The sequence below is a fragment of the Bos mutus genome, chromosome 10 (genome assembly GCF_027580195.1).
Source record: "Bos mutus isolate GX-2022 chromosome 10, NWIPB_WYAK_1.1, whole genome shotgun sequence".
Classification (NCBI taxonomy): domain Eukaryota; kingdom Metazoa; phylum Chordata; class Mammalia; order Artiodactyla; family Bovidae; genus Bos; species Bos mutus.
Genome location: NC_091626.1, coordinates 7,899,292 through 7,918,515, shown reverse-complemented (window position 1 = coordinate 7,918,515; position 19,224 = coordinate 7,899,292). Strand labels below are relative to the sequence as shown.

Genomic DNA, 19,224 nt, shown 5'->3' with positions numbered 1-19,224 from the left:
GTGTTCAGCATGCTCCTTTATAACAAATGTTCAATTAGTAGGTAGCACTGTCATGGATCCAGGTCTCTAGTTCTTGGATATTCTATCAGTAAACAGTTAACATTCAAAAGCTAGAAAACGTCTACCTGGTATATAGTAGGTGTTCAATAAATAGTATTTGTATTATAATGATGATTATATTATAATACTCTATTACATGATTATTACCAGAGAAACTCTCTAACTTATAAACAAACATCAGTTAAGCTTTATGTTACAAAATCAGATGCTGTTAAAGCAAGCTCATGAAAAGAAGCGTTTGCTCTTCCATGTCATGGAAGTCAGCACACATCATCTTCTCTTCACCCATCCACTGAGAGCTGACTTTATCCAATGAAGACTAGGAGCCTCCTCACACTAGGCCAATCGTTGAATAACTTTTCAAGTAGTAAAGATATAATGGTGCCTTTAATCAGTGACACAATTCCTGGTAATCTACTGAACATGTAAAAGCTGTTGATTCTCTTACATTAACAGTCAGAGAGACACATTTCCCTCCCTCTGTACTGTAGGATATGCCACCATCCTTCTGTTTGCTATAAGGATAAAAGGCCCAGTGGCCAGATTTACACAAAGGAAAACCTCTTGGATTTAATAGTATTTTGAGAACACACAGGAGGGCACTGGTTAAAAAAAAAAAAAAATCATTTTTCTTCTGGCACTAAGAAATATGTAGTGACTGCTTTAATCACTTAATGTTTTCCAGTGGCTCAAAATTTCGCTCTCCTGAAAGATAAGATGAATGTGCAGAATGAATCTTCATCTTCAGGCAGCTGCACTGCATTGGAAAATCAGTTGCCCTCACGGCAGCGCAGCCGACCCTCCAAACTCCCTGCCAGGTTCTTTCAATTATGTTCCAGACACGCAGCCAACCCAAAGAAGTCGTAAACAACAGGTTCCACTCGGGTCCTCCTCCTCCATTCCCTTCCTCCATCCCTCCAGAGAACAGAAACCCTCTCATCCATTCACAAATCCCCACACTCGGCCCCTGTGGCTGAGACTCCATGCAACCTGGCCGGTGTCTCCAGGTAAAAATCTGAACACGAGGGCACTGTAGTACCGTGGCACCGAGTCTGCGCCATTCACCTCCCAGCCACGCAAATCCAGCCCAGAGCTCGGATTTCATTCAGTGGAACTCGTCTCCGAACGCTCCAAACGATGCCCACCCCTCCTCCAGAGCTGACCCAGTCCAGCCTTCTCCTCGGTGAGAACCAGGCCAGCCCACCTGCTTCCCTTCTCCACCCCGCCCCCCGCCCCCCCAAACCGGCTCTCAGGACTCCTCCAGGGGTCTTTAACGCGCCCATTTCCGGGGCCCTCATCACCCACCTCCCGAATGAAAAGTAAACTCCTCCTTAGTGACCATCTCCCCAAACCAACCAGGCCACTAAACTCAGCCGGAGCCCCCTGCCCGCGGGACGCGGCGGGCGGCCCCCCCGGCAGCGCGCGCGGGCGCCCGGCGTTTACCTTGACGCTGGTGTAGCTGGTCTGGGTCTCGGCCTCCGCGCTGCTGCAGCAGTGGCGCCTCCGGCCCCTGCAGGTGGTCGCCGCGGGGCCCGCGGAGCCCGCGCTGCTGCCGCTGCCCAGCTCCCCGCGGGCCCTGCGGGCGCGGGCGGCGCCTGGGGACCCGGACGCGCGGCTCTGGGGGATGGCGTCGGCGGCGTCGGTCTGGACGAAGAGGCCGTGCAGGGGGCCCGCGGGGCCCTGCGACACGCCGGTGGTCTGGCGGGGCGAATTGGACTCGTCCGAGTCCCGGCAGTAGATCACGCCGCTCTGCGAGACGTGGATGCTGGGGGCGCAGCCCATCCCTCGGCCGGGCTCCCCCGCGCGCCCGCCCGCGCCCCCGGCCGCCCGGCCCCGGCGCCGCGGCGGCCACCTGCAGTGAGGGGGCGGGCGCCTCGGCGGCGGCGGCGGCGGCGCGCCCGACCGTGCGCCCCCCGGCCGGTCTGGCCGCCGCTCCGTCGGGCTCACCGCGGGGCACCCCGCCGAGCCTGCCGGGGCTGCGCGCGTCACCCCAACTTTCCCTTCTGGGCCATTTTCCTCCTCGAGCGGGCGAGCGCGCACACACAGCGCCCCGCGCGCACCGGCGGCCGCCACCCTCTCCGCCGCGGCGCCCCAAACGCGCTCCCCACGCCTCCGCCCGCCCCTCCGCCCTCGGCTCCGCTCGACCCGCGCCGCCGCCCAGCTCGACAACGCCGGGCTTCCGCGGCCCCGGGGCCCCAGCACCGCCCGCACCTCTTTCCCGACTTTCACTCCGCGTACCTCCCTCCCTCCGTCCCTCCCTCCTTCCCTCCTGCCCGCCTTTCTCTGCGGCTCCCCGGCTTCGCAGTCGCCGCCGATGGGGCGCTGCTGCGCCCCTCGGCCCCGCCCGCCGCTGCCCGCACTCTCGCGGGCGGGACACAGCGCGCTCGCTGCCCGGCTCGGCACCCCGCACGCCCCGCCTCCCCCCGGGCCCCAGGGTGCGGCGGCGGTCACCACGCCCCGGCGCCCTCCCCTCCCTCCGCGGTCCAGAGGCCTCGTTCCTCCTGTACCCGTCCCGGGGGCTGCACCCCCAGTGCCCTAGCCTCTCTTCCCCTCGCGGCACAAACCCCGGGCGGGCCCCAAAGGGTAGTGTAGCCTGGGGAGCAACCCCAATAATACCCCTGGCCTTTCAGGAACACATTGTAACATCTCTGAGCCAAACATCATGACGCCCCGTAGGGACCCTCCAGCCTGTGCCCACTCATCTAACTTGCTCGCCTCCCAGTCGACTCAGATCATTAAGGAGAGGCTTCATACCTCTGTAGTCCCTCGCTTCCCCATGTACACTGCAGGCTGAGTTGGATGGCGACCCAGTCTTCAAAAGGGTAGAGTAGACAGATGATGTACACCCATCGTCAGAGGTCACGCCAAGGAACCAGAGACCAGGTGAGGACCAAGCCCTTGAATGCACAAATTCCTCTAAGACCCAAAGAAAGAACTGAAAATGCTGTTCGCGTGGTACTGGGCTTTCTCCTCCAAAGTTTTCACCTCTTCCTTGGGTGTCACTACATCTTCACAGTGGCTTCTCCTCCATCCAGTCCCCACCCCACCCCCACCCGGATTGTCCACTGCTCTGCCTCACACCAGGCTGGGCAGTCAAAACTGCCTCCCCTCAGTCCCCTTGGAGAGGCGTGCACAATTTCCTTGGAGGGGTGCAAGAATACTTTCAGACGAAGGCTGCTTATCCTCCCGGATGTGCAGTCTGGGTTGGAGCTACCAAGCACCACTGCCCATTTATTCGCTTATTCTTTGAGTAATTCCAGTCTGCTGCCACAGCATCACAGAAGAGAAATGGATGGTCCAAGAAAGTGTATAAGGTCAAATGCAAAAGCAAGAACATAGAGTCCTAATGCAAAGCACAAAGAAGAATCCAGCTTGAAATAATTTCTTTGGTTCTTCCCTCTCTTCCTCTCCCCATCACATCAAATTTGGGGATGACTGGGTCAAGACTTCAAATGACAGCTTCTAACCTTCACAGAGAAGCAAGGTGTCACCCCACATCTCAAATTCAGATATACAGAGGAGAAAGAACTAACCTAGGAGAAGGCAATGGCACCCCACTCCAGTACTCTTGCCTGGAAAATCCCATGAATGGAGGAGCCTGGAGGCTGCAGTCCATGGGGTTGCTGAGGGTCGGACACGGCTGAGTGACTTCACTTTCACTTTTCACTTTCATGCATTGGAGAAGGAAATGGTAACCCACTCCAGTGTTCTTGCCTGGAGAATCCCAGGGACGGGGGAGCCTGGTAGGCTGCCATCTATGGGATCACACAGAGTCGGACACAACTGAAGCGACTTAGCAGCAGCAGCAACCTAGTCTAACTAACCTAATCTAAGTCTTTTGTTTCTCTTCTCAGCTTTCTCTTCCCAACTTTCAGTCTCTAAAAAATTTTTGATGACATGAAAAAAAGTCTGTGCTACATTTTTGAATGGACAGGCAAATTGCTCATAAAACTCCTGTGCAGGTTGGGCTCCTCCCAAAGCAGATTCTGAAATGATATTTTGCAGGCGCAAGGCTGATGAGCGCATACTCTTGGAATCAACATCTGGAAGGAAAGGAGGGAGAAAAGGAAGCAGGGAAGGGAGATGGAAGTTGAGCAGAGGGAGAAACTGAGTTAGGATACAGCCTCACTCAAAGCCACAGGCACCCCTGCAGGGAAAATTCTGAAGCTGGATGATGCTTCAGCATTGTCCTGAACTGGGTCTAGGAGGATACACCTTTATACCCTCACATAGGTCAGCAGTTACTTGTAGGCCACGTGGGTGGTCCTGGGCCAGGTGACTCTCTTCAGCTGAGGCAATTCCCTTGTAAGACTGACAGCTGAGCAGAGGGCTCCCTGCTGCCAGCACTCCCCCGGCTTGAGGAGTAAGTCCTTTCCTGGCACCACCGCTTCCACCACACTGCCCTTCCATGCCTCCTGTCCCTATCCATGACTATAAGAGTGCCACATTAAATGGTCACCACTGAGATGCAGGGACAGTCATTCATTTGATCAGGTCTAAGCCTGATGGCTGCCAACTGTTCTACTTCCAAGGGACCATTCAGAATCTGGGAAAACATCATCAGAGTTAAGTTACAAAAGCGCTAGTCTCCATACCAGTCCTGACGCAATGTTAAGTCAGGAGATAACCACTCCTAAAGCTTCTTTTTGATTCTCTTACATACATCCATTTCAGTCATCATCCTTCATGGAGCTACTAATCAAGGTCAACCTTTTTGGACACTTTGAGCCATGCTAATTCTCATGCCCTGTGTCTACTTTTTCAGTTTTCTGTAGGAATGTGGTTACTATGATGAAACCTCCCAGAGAAGAGAAATGGGCCAGCCACTCACTGAGGCTTTGAGAGGAAGAAGGCTATGATAAAACAGAAGTTACAACCAATCTTCTGGTGGAGAACATTAGGAGCTGAGTCATGAAGGGACAAGTCACCCAGAAGAAAATTTAGGCGGAAAGAAAAAAAGAAGAAGAAGAAGGAAAAAATAGAAGAAAAAAAGAAAAAGATGAAGTGTTTAGAGAGTAAATAAGCTCAAGGTGGCTACTGAACAGACTGGGCTGCTTCAGTACCTTAACTGACCATTTCATAAGGGGACCCATGCCTTTCCCTAAATGCGAGTCTCCTGCAGGGACAGAAGAGGGAACGGGGGAGTGCACGAGGTATAAATTCCTCCTTCCATTCCCAGAACAGCCAATAGTTTTAGACACAATCTTCCTCAGACCCAGCTTCCGCTGCCAATTCTGGCTTAGTGAAAGGAAAAAAATAAAGTATCCCGATAATCTCCACCAAGTGTTCTCAGTGGGAATGTGTAACCTTCCCCCATCGCTGGCACAAATCTGGTCACTGAAACATGCAGAAATGTGCGAGTGGAGGAATGGTTTAACTGAAATCGTGCCCCAGCTAAGCTCTGAGGCCCGAGTTCTTGCTCCTGTAAGTGATTTCTGGACCAATTCCCATGTCACAATTTCAACACATTCCAGGATCACAGCAAAGTCTACAAGTTCAGACACTGCAGATAAAATTTAGGCTCAAGTTACAGAATAAGGCCAGAAAAACCAACATTATTTTAAAAATTGAATTAAGTTAAAAAATTTAGCTACAGCCAATGTCCAAGAAAGAAATCAAAAAGCAAACCAAATCAGAAATTTCTTCAAAAACTCAGAAATGTCCAAGGTCAGCTGAACGCTACATACAAGGTCAGCTTGTATGTTTTATACTCGTACCAAATAGAGCTGGTTTCAGAATTATGACCCAGAAGCACTGCAAGACTCTGAACAATTAAGGTCCCTTCCCAGTTAAGATTGGTATAACTCTTCTAGAATTCCTCTAAAGGAGAAAAGAATATGACTGATACATTTGGAGTGACTCTTCATAAAGGTTAAAACAATAGGAGTTTTGGATTAATTTTTAGATAATCAAATATTTCATCAACCAATCAACCTTGCAGAGCTCGGAATTCAAACTATATTCTTAATGGTGGAGCTTATTGGAAATCTAACCACCTGATAAGTGAAATGATACAGTTTATTAGGTAGCCGGGCACAGTGGAAGGTTCCTTGATCTCAGAGAGAGAAGGGCAAACGTGGAAGCTGGGCTGCCTCTTACAGCTGTGTAACCTCAGGCAAGTCACTTAACCTCGGGGCCTCCCTTTCCTGCATCATCTCCAACATCTCTAAATCACCAACCTTTGGGAATGCAGTGAAATTTCTGCTTTCTTTTATTAAATTGTTTTTAATTTAGAATAGTGGAATTTTTGAGCTGAAAGTGGTCTTCAACCTCCCTGCACATCAGAATCACCCTGAGGAATCTGTCAGAAACACAACAGCTTCCGGATCCCACCCCAGAGCCCTGGAGTCAGGGGTCAAGGGCAAGTCCCACACTTGCCCTTTCAAAGAAGGTGGGTCCAGGGTAGCCTTTCCACAGCCTTCTTTGGGGACTACAGTAAGAACTGAAGTCCTGGAACTGCCCTGGTGGTCCAGTGGTTAAGAATCCACCTGGCCCAGAAAGATCCCAGCCGGTGCGCCATAACTACTAAGCCCTCGCTCTAGAGCTGGTTCTCTGCAACAAGACAAGCGATTGCAATGAGCAGCCCCCACCTACCACAACTGGAGAAAGCCAGCGTGTGGCAATGAAGACTCAATGCAGCCAAAATAATTAGAAAAAAAAAAAAAAACTGACGTCCTTCTAAGAGCCTGCAGTATCCTCCTGCTGTGGCCCCTGCCCTGCCTTTCTGTGCCTGCTCAGTCTCTGCTCCAGCCACAATGACCGCCTTGCTGTTTTCCCAAGAGAACTAACAGTATCAGCCAGGAGCCCTTCCTGCTATGCTCTTCATCAAAAAGAACAGGGCTAACTTCCTCACTTTCCTTAAATCTCTGCTCAAATGCTGTCTTCTCAATAACTCATTTAAAATCACAACCTGCACCCCTCCATGTCCCCCCATCACTCCTGATTCTACTCCGCCTGGTTTATTTTTCTTCTTTTCATAGCATTTATCACTTTTCAACTAATTATGTAGTTAGCACATTTATTATTATATTTATTGTCTATCTTCTCCCACTAGACTGGAGGCTCTACTAGAGAGAGCAGAGATTTTTTGGCTTCTTATTCATTGATGGATGGAATGCCTAGTGCCCGGCACAGGGCCTGTTGAAATATCTGTTGAATGAATGATTTTTTCTCAGTTCTCCCTTTTCTGTTTTTCTCTTCTCTTAACCGATATAACCTCAAAATAGAAGGGGGTTGGGTTTTTTCTTGAGTAGAGGGTTATGGTCTATGCCTTTTATTTTTAAAGTCAGTGAATGGTTTGACCTCATAATCCTCCTTTTGGCATTATATATACATCAGAAGAGTCAGAAGAATAAAATAATTTATTCACAATGTTTGTAGCTACACTGTTTATGATAATAAAAATTGAGATGATCTGAATATCAAACACTTAAGGAATAGCTCAGCAAACTATCCTAACAGTCAGAATACCACTATTTATACATGTATGGGTTAAATATTTATATATAGTATATGTAGATGATCACAACTATGGAAAATGCATGTCTATTTTTTGAGGTTCATAAGTGAATGTAAAGTGATACAGATAAGAAGCTGGAGCATGGCAGATTTCTTTTTTTTAAAAACTATTTCACTGAATAAAAAACTAATGTAAACGAATGAATGTAATGTTTCTCAATTCTCTCCCCAAAAATATTTTAGCTAAGTATATTTTCCTTTATGGACTTCCAGTGATTTTTTTTTCTTTCAGACAGTAGGCAGAAGATGGAAAATATTAAAGAAGGAAAAGACTCAGACATAGATGGAGACAAATTAATTTCTTTTTTTTTTTTACAAATTTCTTTCTAATTTACAAAGGAACTACTTACAAAGCAGATGCACAGAGACACAAAGGCACAGAGCTGACCAGAAAGTGAGAATCAGAAAGACATGAGAACTATTCTCATGGTGAAATATTCCTACCAAGTGGCTTTACAGCTCTTTTAAGGGAGTAAAAATAAGTTTTAAGTTGTATGTTCAACTGTGAGTATATCACTTCTTGGCCCTTTCACCACACACCAAATGAAATTTGGGAGAGTTGGCCCACAGGATAGTTTTCCCAAGCTGGTTGTAGAATATGCAAAAAGAAATGCGGGAAGAGATTCAGCCACCATTTGACTTTTTTAGGTTAACATCATCCAGCATGGAAACCACTGAGCACTGGGCTCTGAATCCCTGTTATCAAAGGTGATCCGATCTTCCTATTAACAAGAACACCACAGGGAGGAGCTGGATCAGGCCTGGAAAGGGGCCTCCAGAATCTTCTTTCTACTCATTTTCAGAGTTCTCCTGGATTCAAATAGTTAAGACTATGAAAGATGAAACATTCATTTCCAGAAATCTGGTAAATACGTCTCACAGGAGTAAAATCAGGCATAAAAGGATATACAAATGAAACACAAGGTACAGTCCTACTCAAAGGGGCTTCTAGAACAATCAGGGAGATGGGACTTACACACAGGAAGTGACAGAGCATAATACATGAGTTGACATTCAAAGCACAAGAGCAAAAATGAGTGGTACTGGCGATTCTCTTCAGTGATTATGACAACTAGGGAAGGCTTGCTAGAGAAGGAGACGTGTCAGTTGGACCTCAACCAGAAGGACTTTTCAAGCAAGGGGAATAGCATGAGCAAAGAAAGACACAGGGGCAGAATTCACATGGCTGGATCTAGAAGACAGTGAGTAGATGAGACAATTTAGTGTCTCCTAACATGGGGCTGCTACAATTGGAAGGGGAAGAAAGAAGACAGAAAATGGAAAACCCTGAAAATTCTCCTATTTGTAGTGGAAGTCAACGTGGGTCCTACCACCTTTAAGGCAACTCCCCATGTGAAAGTCTAGATTTAGAAAACAAATTCATTGTCCTGGAAAATAAGTGTTTGCCAAATGATAAAATATTGGCTTTCTAAAAAAAAAAAAAAAAATAGCAGACTGCATGGCTTCAAGAAAACTTTTCTATAGCACTTTGAGTGTTTTGGGTATTCTAAGTCAGGTTATAAATTATTAATTCACTCCTATTTGATTTAAGATATACAATATATAAAGCAAATTAGTTTGTTCCTAAATTAGTGTGGCATTTTCTCAAGGCTTCTTGGGTTATTTTTAAAGAAAAGTTGGGGTCAGGTTTCTAAGCAGGCCCTCCTCACTGGTACACACACTTTGCCACACTCCAAAAGATTCCATTACACCCTGTGATGCTAAAGTCATTCCTTCATTCAGCGTACCTTTACTGAGGGGCTACCATGTATCAGACGCTAACTTGGCATGGGGGGACAGACAGAAGCAGTCTGTGCTATAGAGCTGGAGAGAAAAACAAACAGCACAGTTCTCTGGCAGCCATGAAGCTGGTGCAGGGATTCAGGACACACTGGTGTGACAGAGACGGGGGAGACTATGGACGTTTTCTCAGAGGAGTCAACACTTACATGTGAGTCTCGAAAAACCTTACCAAAGGAATATCGTTCTTTGCATCTACCCATCCACTCACCCACATAGTAAGAACACCGAGGGACTTCCCTGGTGGTCCAGTGGTTAAGAATCCACCTACCAATGCAGGGGACACACTGATCCCTGCTCTGGAAAGATCCCACATGCCTCCAGGCACTTAAGCCCAAGTGCCACAACTGCTGCACACACGTGTGGCGACTACTGAAGCCTGTGTGTCCTGGAGCCTGAGCTCGGCAACAAGAGAAGCCATCGCAATGAGAAGCCTGTCCACTGTCACTAGAGAGTAGCCCCTGCCCACTGCAACTGGAGAAAAGTCCACGTAGCAACGAAGACCCAGCACAATCAAAATAAATAAATACTTTTTAAAAAAAGAACACTGAGCCCCCACCACTGTGCCAGCCCCGAGAGGGACACAAAGAAGGAACACTCAGTACCCACTCTCAGACAGTTACATCAGAAGTACAGACACGTACTCAGAGATGTGTGTTAACACTTACTTTGGAAAAGTAATCCAAGCCCAGAGAGAAAGATCACTGTGGGTGGAAGTGATGCAGAAGATGTCACTGAGGAGTGTGGCACTTGGAAGAAAGGGCAGTATTTGAATAAGCTGAAATGTTGTAATTTCACTTACATGTAGCTGTCCAGTTTTCCCAGCACCACTTATTGAAGAGAGTGTCTTTGTCCCATTGTATATTCTTGCCTCGTTTGTCAAAAATAAGATACCCATAGGTGCATGGGTTTATTTCTGGGCTTTCTATTGATCCATTGGTCTATATGTCTGTTTCTGTGCCAGTACCATACTGTCTTGATGACTGCAGCTTTGTAGTATAGTCTGAAGTTAAGAAGGTTGATTCCTCCAGCTCCATTCTTCTTTCTCAAGATTGCTTTGGCTATTCGGGGTCTTTTGTGTTTCCATATTAATTGTGAAATTTTTTGTTCTGGTTCTGTAAAAAATGCCATTGGTAATTTGATAGGGATCACACTGAATCTCTAGATTGCATTTGGTAGTATAGTCATTTTCACAATATTGATTCTTCCAATTCAGGAACATGGAATATCTCTCCATCTCCTTAGGTAGGTTTATTTCTAGACATTTTATTCTTTTTGTTGCAATGGTGAATGAAATTGATTCCTTAATTTCTCTGATTTTTCATTGTTAGTGTATAGGAACGCAAGTGATTTCTATGTATTGATGTTGTATCCTGTGACTTTGCTAAATTCACTGATTAGCTCTAGTATTTTCTGATAGTATCATTAGGGTTTTCTATGTATAATATCAAGTCATCTGCAAACAGTGAGAGTTTTACTTCTTCTTTTCAAATCTGGATTCCTTTTCTTTTTCTTTTCTGATTGCTGTAACTAGGACTTCCAAAACTATGTTGAATAATAAGTGGAAAAGAGGACATTCCAGAGGAATAATGTGAGCAAAGGCCTAGAGGTGGGCATACACACAGAGCGCATGGATAACAATGAAGTAGGTTATTCAAAAGGGGTGCAATTCAAAAGGTAGGCTTGTACCTACTAGGGAACCAAATGCCAGACTGCGGAGTTTGGCAGAATTCTAGTCATTGGGAATCACTGAGGTTTTTTTTTTTTTTTTTTTTTCATTAAGAGTACTAATTTACTGAGATGAATCTGGTTGCATATTCAAGAAGGACTGGTGAAGGAAATTGGGAATGAGGATGAGTAAGGAGCTATAACAATCCAGGGATGAGATGATAAGGACTGTTGTGGACTGAATTATGCCCCACCCACCCCCACCCCCAAAAAATCCGTATGTTGAAGCCCTATCCCCAGTGTGACCATGTTTGGAGATAGAGCTGTTAGGGAGGTAATTAAGGTTAAATGTGGTTATAAGGATGAGCCCTAATCCAATAGGACTGGTACCCTTATAAGAAGAGGGAGAGACACCAGAGAGTTTGCTCTCTCTCTGCAGGCATGCAAAGTGAGAAGGCACCATATGTCAGCTTCTAGGTCCTCCATGCTAGCACAAGCATGACCCTCCTTTCCCAGTGCAGCTAAGGAAACAGTCTCTTTGCCAAGACTTCTTTGGGTTTCCCTACAATCTAGTCTACACAGCGATACGAGTTTCTTGCTTCACGTCCAGATTGCTAAAGTCGATCTTCTGATAGTTCCGCTTCAAGAACAGATTTTGAGCCCTGGGATTTTCCCTCTTAACCAGCAAAAGTGCCTCAAGGCTGCAGCTCAGCCCGAGGGCCCTGCATTAGCACCTTCTGTGGTTCTGATGTCTTAATCCTCTCCCTTGGGCTGCTGGGGCTGTGAAATGAGGTATTCTAGAAGGCTTTTGGCAAAAAGTCTCTTCCTTCTCAGAGTTTGACATTTGCTCAGCAGCATGGCACTTCCCGTGTTGCACCATTAAACATCTCCTAGGCAACAGTAGCTGGGGGCATGACTGATTACTTCTTCATACCTCATATGATATGGCTTATAATAAATTAAGTCAGATATAGGAGCCTTTCCAGAGTTCTCTGCACCAGCAGCTGTCAAACATCAAAATTGCCTAAAACAGAGTGCAGGGCCCAAGAATTTTTATTTGGAACTAGTTCCCAAATGATGTTGATGCTACTGATGCCAGGGCATACTTTGAAAACCACTGCTATACATAACAATATTATAAAACAATATCAATGACCAAAAAAAAGAGAAAGAAACCCCAAAACCCTTTACCTGTGATGTTTCATTTGCTGAAGCATAATATAACTTGTGCATAAACCTGAATGCTTCATTATACAACACAAGGCACAAAGTGCTCTCATCTGGCAATTTATAAGAATTGTGAGGTTATGAGTTTCATGATGCCTCTCCAAGCCAGGGACTTCTAAGAACGGTTCTCAAGAATCTTTACCCTGTCTGGGACATAGAGTGTGGTGTGGCACGTGTGGCAGAGGGGAGACTTATAGAAGTAAACGTTACATTTAAATGCACACCAGCGGAGCTATGTAGATTTCCAATAGAAAACTTGATTTTCCTTTTCTTAATATATACTGTTCAAGCCTAGGAAGACAAACATTCACTAACTTTTAGAACAATCAATAAAATTCTGAAAAGCAGTGTCCTAAGGAATAGGAGAGGAAGATAGTATGAAGTCAATAAAGCAAAATTTCTTTCAGAAAAACTGGTTGAAAAGCAATAATAGCAATGGATACTATTTAGGAGATAGTTTACTCTGTGTTATACTTTACATGTTTTGTCTCTGTACATAATTTCTCTGTGTATGATGTATCTATGCTTCTCTTCTCCTTTCGGATATAAAAGCTTTCAACATCTTCTGTCTGTTTACCACTAATCTCAACTCCCATCTAGCATGGCTAAGTTTTCTTGTTTTGAGTATGGAGTCATCAAACTTTTATAGGTTATTGAGACTTCCCTGGCAGTCCAGTGGTTAAGACTTCACATTTCAATGCTGGGCACATAGATTTGATCTGTGATTGGGGAACTAGGATCCCACATGCTGTGTGGCACAGCCAGAAAAAAAAAAAAAAAAAAAACAGGAACACAAGCTTTTAAAGGCTATAAAAATCCACAGAGCATTTAAATATATGTGTATGTGTGTATTAGTCATTCAGTCATGTCCAACTGTTTGTGACCATCTGGACTATAGCCCACCAGGCTCCTCTGTCCGTGGACTTCTCCAGGCAAGAATACTGGAGTGAGTTGCCATTCCATTCTTCTCCGGATCTTCCTAACTCAGGGATCAAATCTGGGTTTCATGCACTGTAGGCAGATTCTTACTGACTAAGCTACCAGAAGAAGCCACATATATATATATATATATATATATATATATATATATATATATATACACACACACACACATATATATATATATATATAAAACCAAATACATATATGGGTGTGTATATGTGTGTGTGTGTGTGTGTGTGTATATATACACACACATGGCTTAGGCTATATGTACTGCATTTCTAAGATCTAAAAGATAAGATTCAGATCCTTCCTAGTGGAGAATTTTTTGAAATCACCAACATAAACAACAATTTTAAAAGAAAAAAAAAACCCTAGAATGTAGAAATGGAAATGACACATTAGGAGAAACATAGTTGTTAAATTAAGGATTCAAGCCAGGATTTAAGATTTTCCTTCTCTTAACACTTTTCTCAGAGATAGAGCACAGCCACAAAATCTATACACTTATAAGACACTTAAAGCATGAAAGTGCAGAAAGTTTTGTGAGAAATTCATCAGCTCAGTTCAGTTCAGTTGCTCAGTCATGTCTGACTCTTTGTGACCCCATGGTCTGCAGCATGCCAGACTTCCCTGTCCATCACCAACTCCTGGAGTTTATTCAAACTCATGTCCATTGCATCAGTGATGCCATCTAACCACCTCATCCTCTGTCATCCCCTCCTTCTCCTCCTGCCTTCAATCTTTCCCAGCATCAGGGTCTTTTCCAATGAATCGGTTCTTTCCATCAGGTGGCCAAAGTATTGGAGTTAAGCTTCAGCATCAGTCCTTCCAATGAATATTCAGGACTGATTTCCTTTAGGATTGACTGGTTTGATCTCCTTGAGGTCCAAGGGACTCTCAAGAGTCTTCTCCAACACTACAGTTCAAAAGCATCAATTCTTCCGCTCTCAGCTTTCTTTATAGTCCAACACTCACATCCATACATGATTACTGGAAAAACCATAGCTTTGACTAGGCAGACCTTTTTTGGTAATGTCTCTGCCTTTTGATATGCTAAGTTGGTCATAGCTTTTCTTCCAAGGAGCAAGTGTCTTTTAATTTCATGGCTGCAGTCATCATCTACAGTGATTTTGGAGCCCCCCCAAAATAAAGTCTCTCACTGTATCCATTGTTTCCCCATCTATTTGCCATGAAGTGATGGGACCAGATGCCATGATCTTAAGTTTTCTGAATGTTGAGTTTTAAGCCAACTTTTTCACTTTCCTCTTTCACTTTCATCAGGAGGCTCTTTAGTTCTTTGCTTTCTGCCATAAGAGTGGTGTCATCTGTATATCTGAGGTTATTGATATTTCTTCCAGCAATCTTGATTCCAGCTTGTGCTTCTTCCACCCTGGCATTTTGCATGATGTACTCTGCATATAAGTTAAATAAGCAGGATGACAGCCTTCATGTACTCCTTTCCTGATTTGGAACCAGTCTGCTTTTCCATGTCTAGTTCTAACTGTTGCTTCTTGACCTGCATACAGATTTCTCAGGAGGCAGGTCGGGTGGTCTGGTATTCTCATCTCTTTAAGAATTTTCCAGTTTGTTGTGATACACACATTCAAAGGCTTTGGCATAGTCAGTAAAGCAAAAGTAGATGTTTTTCTGGAACTCTCTTGCTTTTTCAATGATCCAACAGATGCTGGCAATTTGATCTCTGGTTCCTCTGCCTTTAAAACCAGTTTGAACATCTGGAATTTCACAGTTTGTGTACTGTTGAAGCCTGGCTTGGAGAACTTTGAGTATTACTTTGCTAGTGTGTGAGATGAGTGCAATTGTGCGGTAGTTTGAGCATTCTTTGGCATTGCCTTTCTTTGAGATTGGAATGAAAACTGACCTTTTCCAGTCCTGTGGCCACTATTGAGTTTTCCAAACTTGCTGGCATATTGAGTGCAGCACTTTCACATAATCATCACTTAGGATTTGAAAAAGTGCAACTGGAATTCCATCACCTCCATTAGCTTTTTTTATATAATACTTCCTAAGGCCCACTGGACTTTGCATTCCAGGATGTCTGACTTTAGGTGAGTGATCACACCATCGTGATTATCTGGGTCATGAAGATCTTTTTTGTATAGTTCTTTTGTGTATTCTTGCCACCTCTTCTTGGTATCTTCTGCTTCTGTTAGGTCCATACCATTTCTGTCTTTTATTGTGCTCATCTTTGCATGAAATATACCTTAGTATCTCTAATTTTCTTGAAGAGATCTCTAGTCTTTCCCATTCTATTGTTTTCCTCTATTTCTTTGTACTGATCGCTGAAAAAGGCTTTCTTATCTCTCCTTGCTATTCTTTGGAACTCTGCATTCAAATGGGTATATCTTTCCTTTTATCCTTTGCCTTTAGCTTCTCTTCTCTTCTCAGCTATTTGTAAGGCCTCCTCAGACAACCATTTTGCCTCATTGCATTTTTTTTTTTCTTGGGGATGCTCTTGATCACTGCCTCCTGTACAATGTCACAAACCTCCATCCATAGTTCTTCAGGTACTCTATCAGATCTACACCCCTGCATCTATTTGTCACTTCTACTATATAATTGTAAGGGATTTGATTTAGGTCATACCTGAATGGTCTAGTGGTTTTCCCTACTTTCTTCAATTTCAGTCTGAAATTGGTAATATGGAGTTCATGATCTGAGCCACAGTCAGCTCCTGGTCTTGTTCTTGCTGACTGTATAGAGCTTCTCCATCTTTGGCTGCAAAGAATATAATCAATCTGATTTTGGTATTGACTATCTGGTGATGTCCATGTGTAGAGTCTTCTCCTATACTGTTGGAGGAGGGTGTTTGCTATGACCAGTGTGTTCTCTTGGCAAAACTCTATTAGCCTTTTTCCTGTTTCATTCTGTACTCCGAGGCCAAATTTACTTGTTACTCCAGTATCTCTTGACTTCCTACTTTTGCATTCCAGTCCCCTATAATGAAGAGGACATCTTTTTTGGATGTTAGTTCTAGAAGGTCTTGTAGGTCTTCATAGAACCATTCAACTTCAGCTTCTTCAGCATTGCTGGTCGTGGCATAGACTTGGATTACTGTGATATTGAATGGTTTGCCTTGGAAACAAACAGAGATCATTCTGTTGTTTTTGAGACTGCATCCAAGTACTGTACTTCGGACTCTTTGTTGACTATGATGGCTACTCCATTTCTTCTAAGGGATTCTTGCCCACAGTAGTAGATATAATGGTCATCTGAGTTAAATTATTACAATTCAGATGGCATAAATTTCCACATTAATTGTACTTTTCATATATTCTCCTGTATAATATGAACAAGTACAAAACATATATAATAATTAGTTTGAGATGCCACATCTTCAAGTAATTTCTCTTCTCAGGAAATGTAGGGAGCAAGCCATGAATGGCCATTAGTAGAAATCTAGCAATCAGGGGCTTAAAAGTATCCCCTGGGAAGGTCTGAGAGTCATTTCAGAGCTTGAATACTGTATCAATAAGTTGTATGAGCTCTATTTGGAGAATAGGCATAGAAGCCATTGTGGGGCAGACAATTTCATAATAAAAAAAAATGCAATGCATCCTTCCAAATTTCTTTGCAATGTCCATTATTTTAAATTATGGAAGAATGAGGAAAAAAGAACATAAAACATCTCAGAGTACATCTTCAAACAGAATCACATTCGAGATGGCAATCTTTTGTGTAGGATCATGAATAAATATTTGAAGCATGGACTAATTAATGGCTCTGATGAAGAAACAGCAACCAAAGTTATCCCCATTCCATTAACAACTAAAAAAACAGATAAAATATATAAAACAATTATTTTAAGCTATTGGACAATAGGTAGCTCAGGACTGTCATTCCTGAGAGAAAGGAAACAGATGAGGTATATAATATAATCTTAGCTTTTACTCTGGAGACATTCCATACCTTGGAGCAGAGAAGGAGTCCTGTGGCATCACTGACTTGAGGTAACAGAAATCAAAGTTTGGAGAGGCTTTTGTGGCTGGAATTTATGAGACAGAGTTTCAGAAAGAGGAAACTATACAAAGAGCACTGAGGGATACTTGAAAGTTTACTAAATACCAAGACATGCATGAGTAGGGTGAAATTCTACAGACCAGGAAGAGAGTGACTGGAAAGCTGTAAGCTGAACAACTCAGAACTCACAAAGAATTGGGAGCCATCCAAGTTCTCACAAGCCAGAGTAGAAAGTCCTTGTCGATCACTCAAAAATTTAGTAGAAAACCCAGTGGGTCGTGCTTTAATTAGGTTAAAGAATAGTTAGAAAATACTACACCAGACCTACATTTAAAAGCTGAAAAGCAATCCTTTAAAAGGTCAAATTGAACCAAAATTAACTTGTCTGCCAAAACAAAATCCAACGTTCTTTAAGGAAAAAAAAAAATCTAAACACTTACAATGTAATATTTAAAAAGCCTAACATAACACAAGCTGGAATCAAGATTGCCGGGAGAAATATCAATAACCTCAGATATGCAGATGACACCACCCTTATGGCAGAAAGTGAAGAGGAACTAAAAAGCCTCTTGATGAAAGTGAAAGTGGAGAGTGAAAAAGTTGGCTTAAAGCTCAACATTCAGAAAACGAAGATCATGGCATCTGGTCCCATCACTTCATGGGAAAGAGATGGGGAAACAGTGGAAACAGTGTCAGACTTTATTTTTTGGGGCTCCAAAATCACTGCAGATGGTGACTGCAGCCATGAAATTAAAAGACGCTTACTCCTTGGAAGGAAAGTTATGACCAACCTAGATAGCATATTGAAAAGCAGAGACATTACTTTGCCAACAAAGGTCCATTTGGTCAAGGCTATGGTTTTCCCTGTGGTCACGTATGGATGTGAGAGTTGGACTGTGAAGAAGGCTGAGTGCCGAAGAATTGATGCTTTTGAACTGTGGTGTTGGAGAAGACTCTTGAGAGTCCCTTGGACTGCAAGGAGATCCAACCAGTCCATTCTGAAGGAGATCAGCCCTGGGATTTCTTTGGAAAGAATGATGCTAAAGCTGAAACTCCAGTACTTTGGCTACCTCATGCAAAGAGTTGACTCATTGGAAAAGACTCTGATGCTGGGAGGGATTAGGGGCAGGAGGAAAAGGGGACGACAGAGGATGAGATGGCTGGATGGCATCACTGACTTGATGGACGTGAGTCTCAGTGAACTCTGGGAGTTGGTGATGGACAGGGAGGCCTGGCGTGCTGCAATTCATGGGGTCGCAAAGAGTCGGACACGACTGAGCGACTGAACTGAACTGAACTGAACATACAATTGCAAAGACTAGGTATGATAAGTAGGAAATATGGCCAGTAATCACAAGAAAGATCAGCAAATGGAAACAGAAATAAAAAATATTATAATTAGCATATAAGAACATTAAAAGAGCCACTATAACTATTGTACAAGTATTGAAAGGAAAACATAAACATTGTGAGAAGATTTTTTTTTAAAGAAGAGATTTTAAAAAGGAGTCAAATGCTAAAAATGAAGAATATAAGTTCTGAAATGAAACAGTCACTGGATAGAACAAAGAGCGTATCAGACACTGAAGAAGAAAAGACCAGTAAAGTAGAAGACATGTTAATTAAAATTTTTCAAAGTAAAGCAAAGAGAGAGAGAAAGCTAAAAGAAAACTAATAGAGCCTCAGTGACTCAACAAATCAAAGAAATTCAACAAACTTCAAGCAGGACAAACCAAAAGAAAACCATACCAAGATACAATATAATTTCTGGAAATATTGATAAAAAGAAAATCTTTTAAAAAGCCAGAGGAAAGGGCATAGTAAATACAGAGGAAAAAAATAACAATGATGGACTTCTCCTTAGAAACTAAAAATATCCAGAAGAAAATAGAGGACTATTTTAAAGTGCTGAAAGAGGAAACTGTCAACCTATATGTAGGAAAAATTTCATTCAAAAAATGAAGGTAAATAAAGCCTTTTTCAGACCAACAAAAATTGACAGAATTCATCATCAGCAATTACGCATTA

At 43.6% G+C, this 19,224-nt stretch overlaps 1 protein-coding gene across 5 annotated transcripts in view; it reads right to left on the bottom strand.

Moving 5' to 3' along the window:
• PDE8B (phosphodiesterase 8B) overlaps positions 1 to 19,224 on the bottom strand; it is a 260,235-nt gene that overhangs the window by 220,870 nt on the left and 20,141 nt on the right. For 2 of the 5 annotated variants that reach the window (XM_070377244.1, XM_070377245.1), the window contains exon 1: positions 1,504 to 1,960. The exons of the other annotated variants lie outside the window; for them this stretch is intronic. In XM_070377244.1, coding sequence (XP_070233345.1) covers positions 1,504 to 1,842 — 339 coding nt within the window. In that variant the 5' untranslated portion in view covers positions 1,843 to 1,960. Of the gene's footprint in view, positions 1 to 1,503; positions 1,961 to 19,224 lie in introns of those variants that run through there. 5 annotated transcript variants of the gene reach the window in all.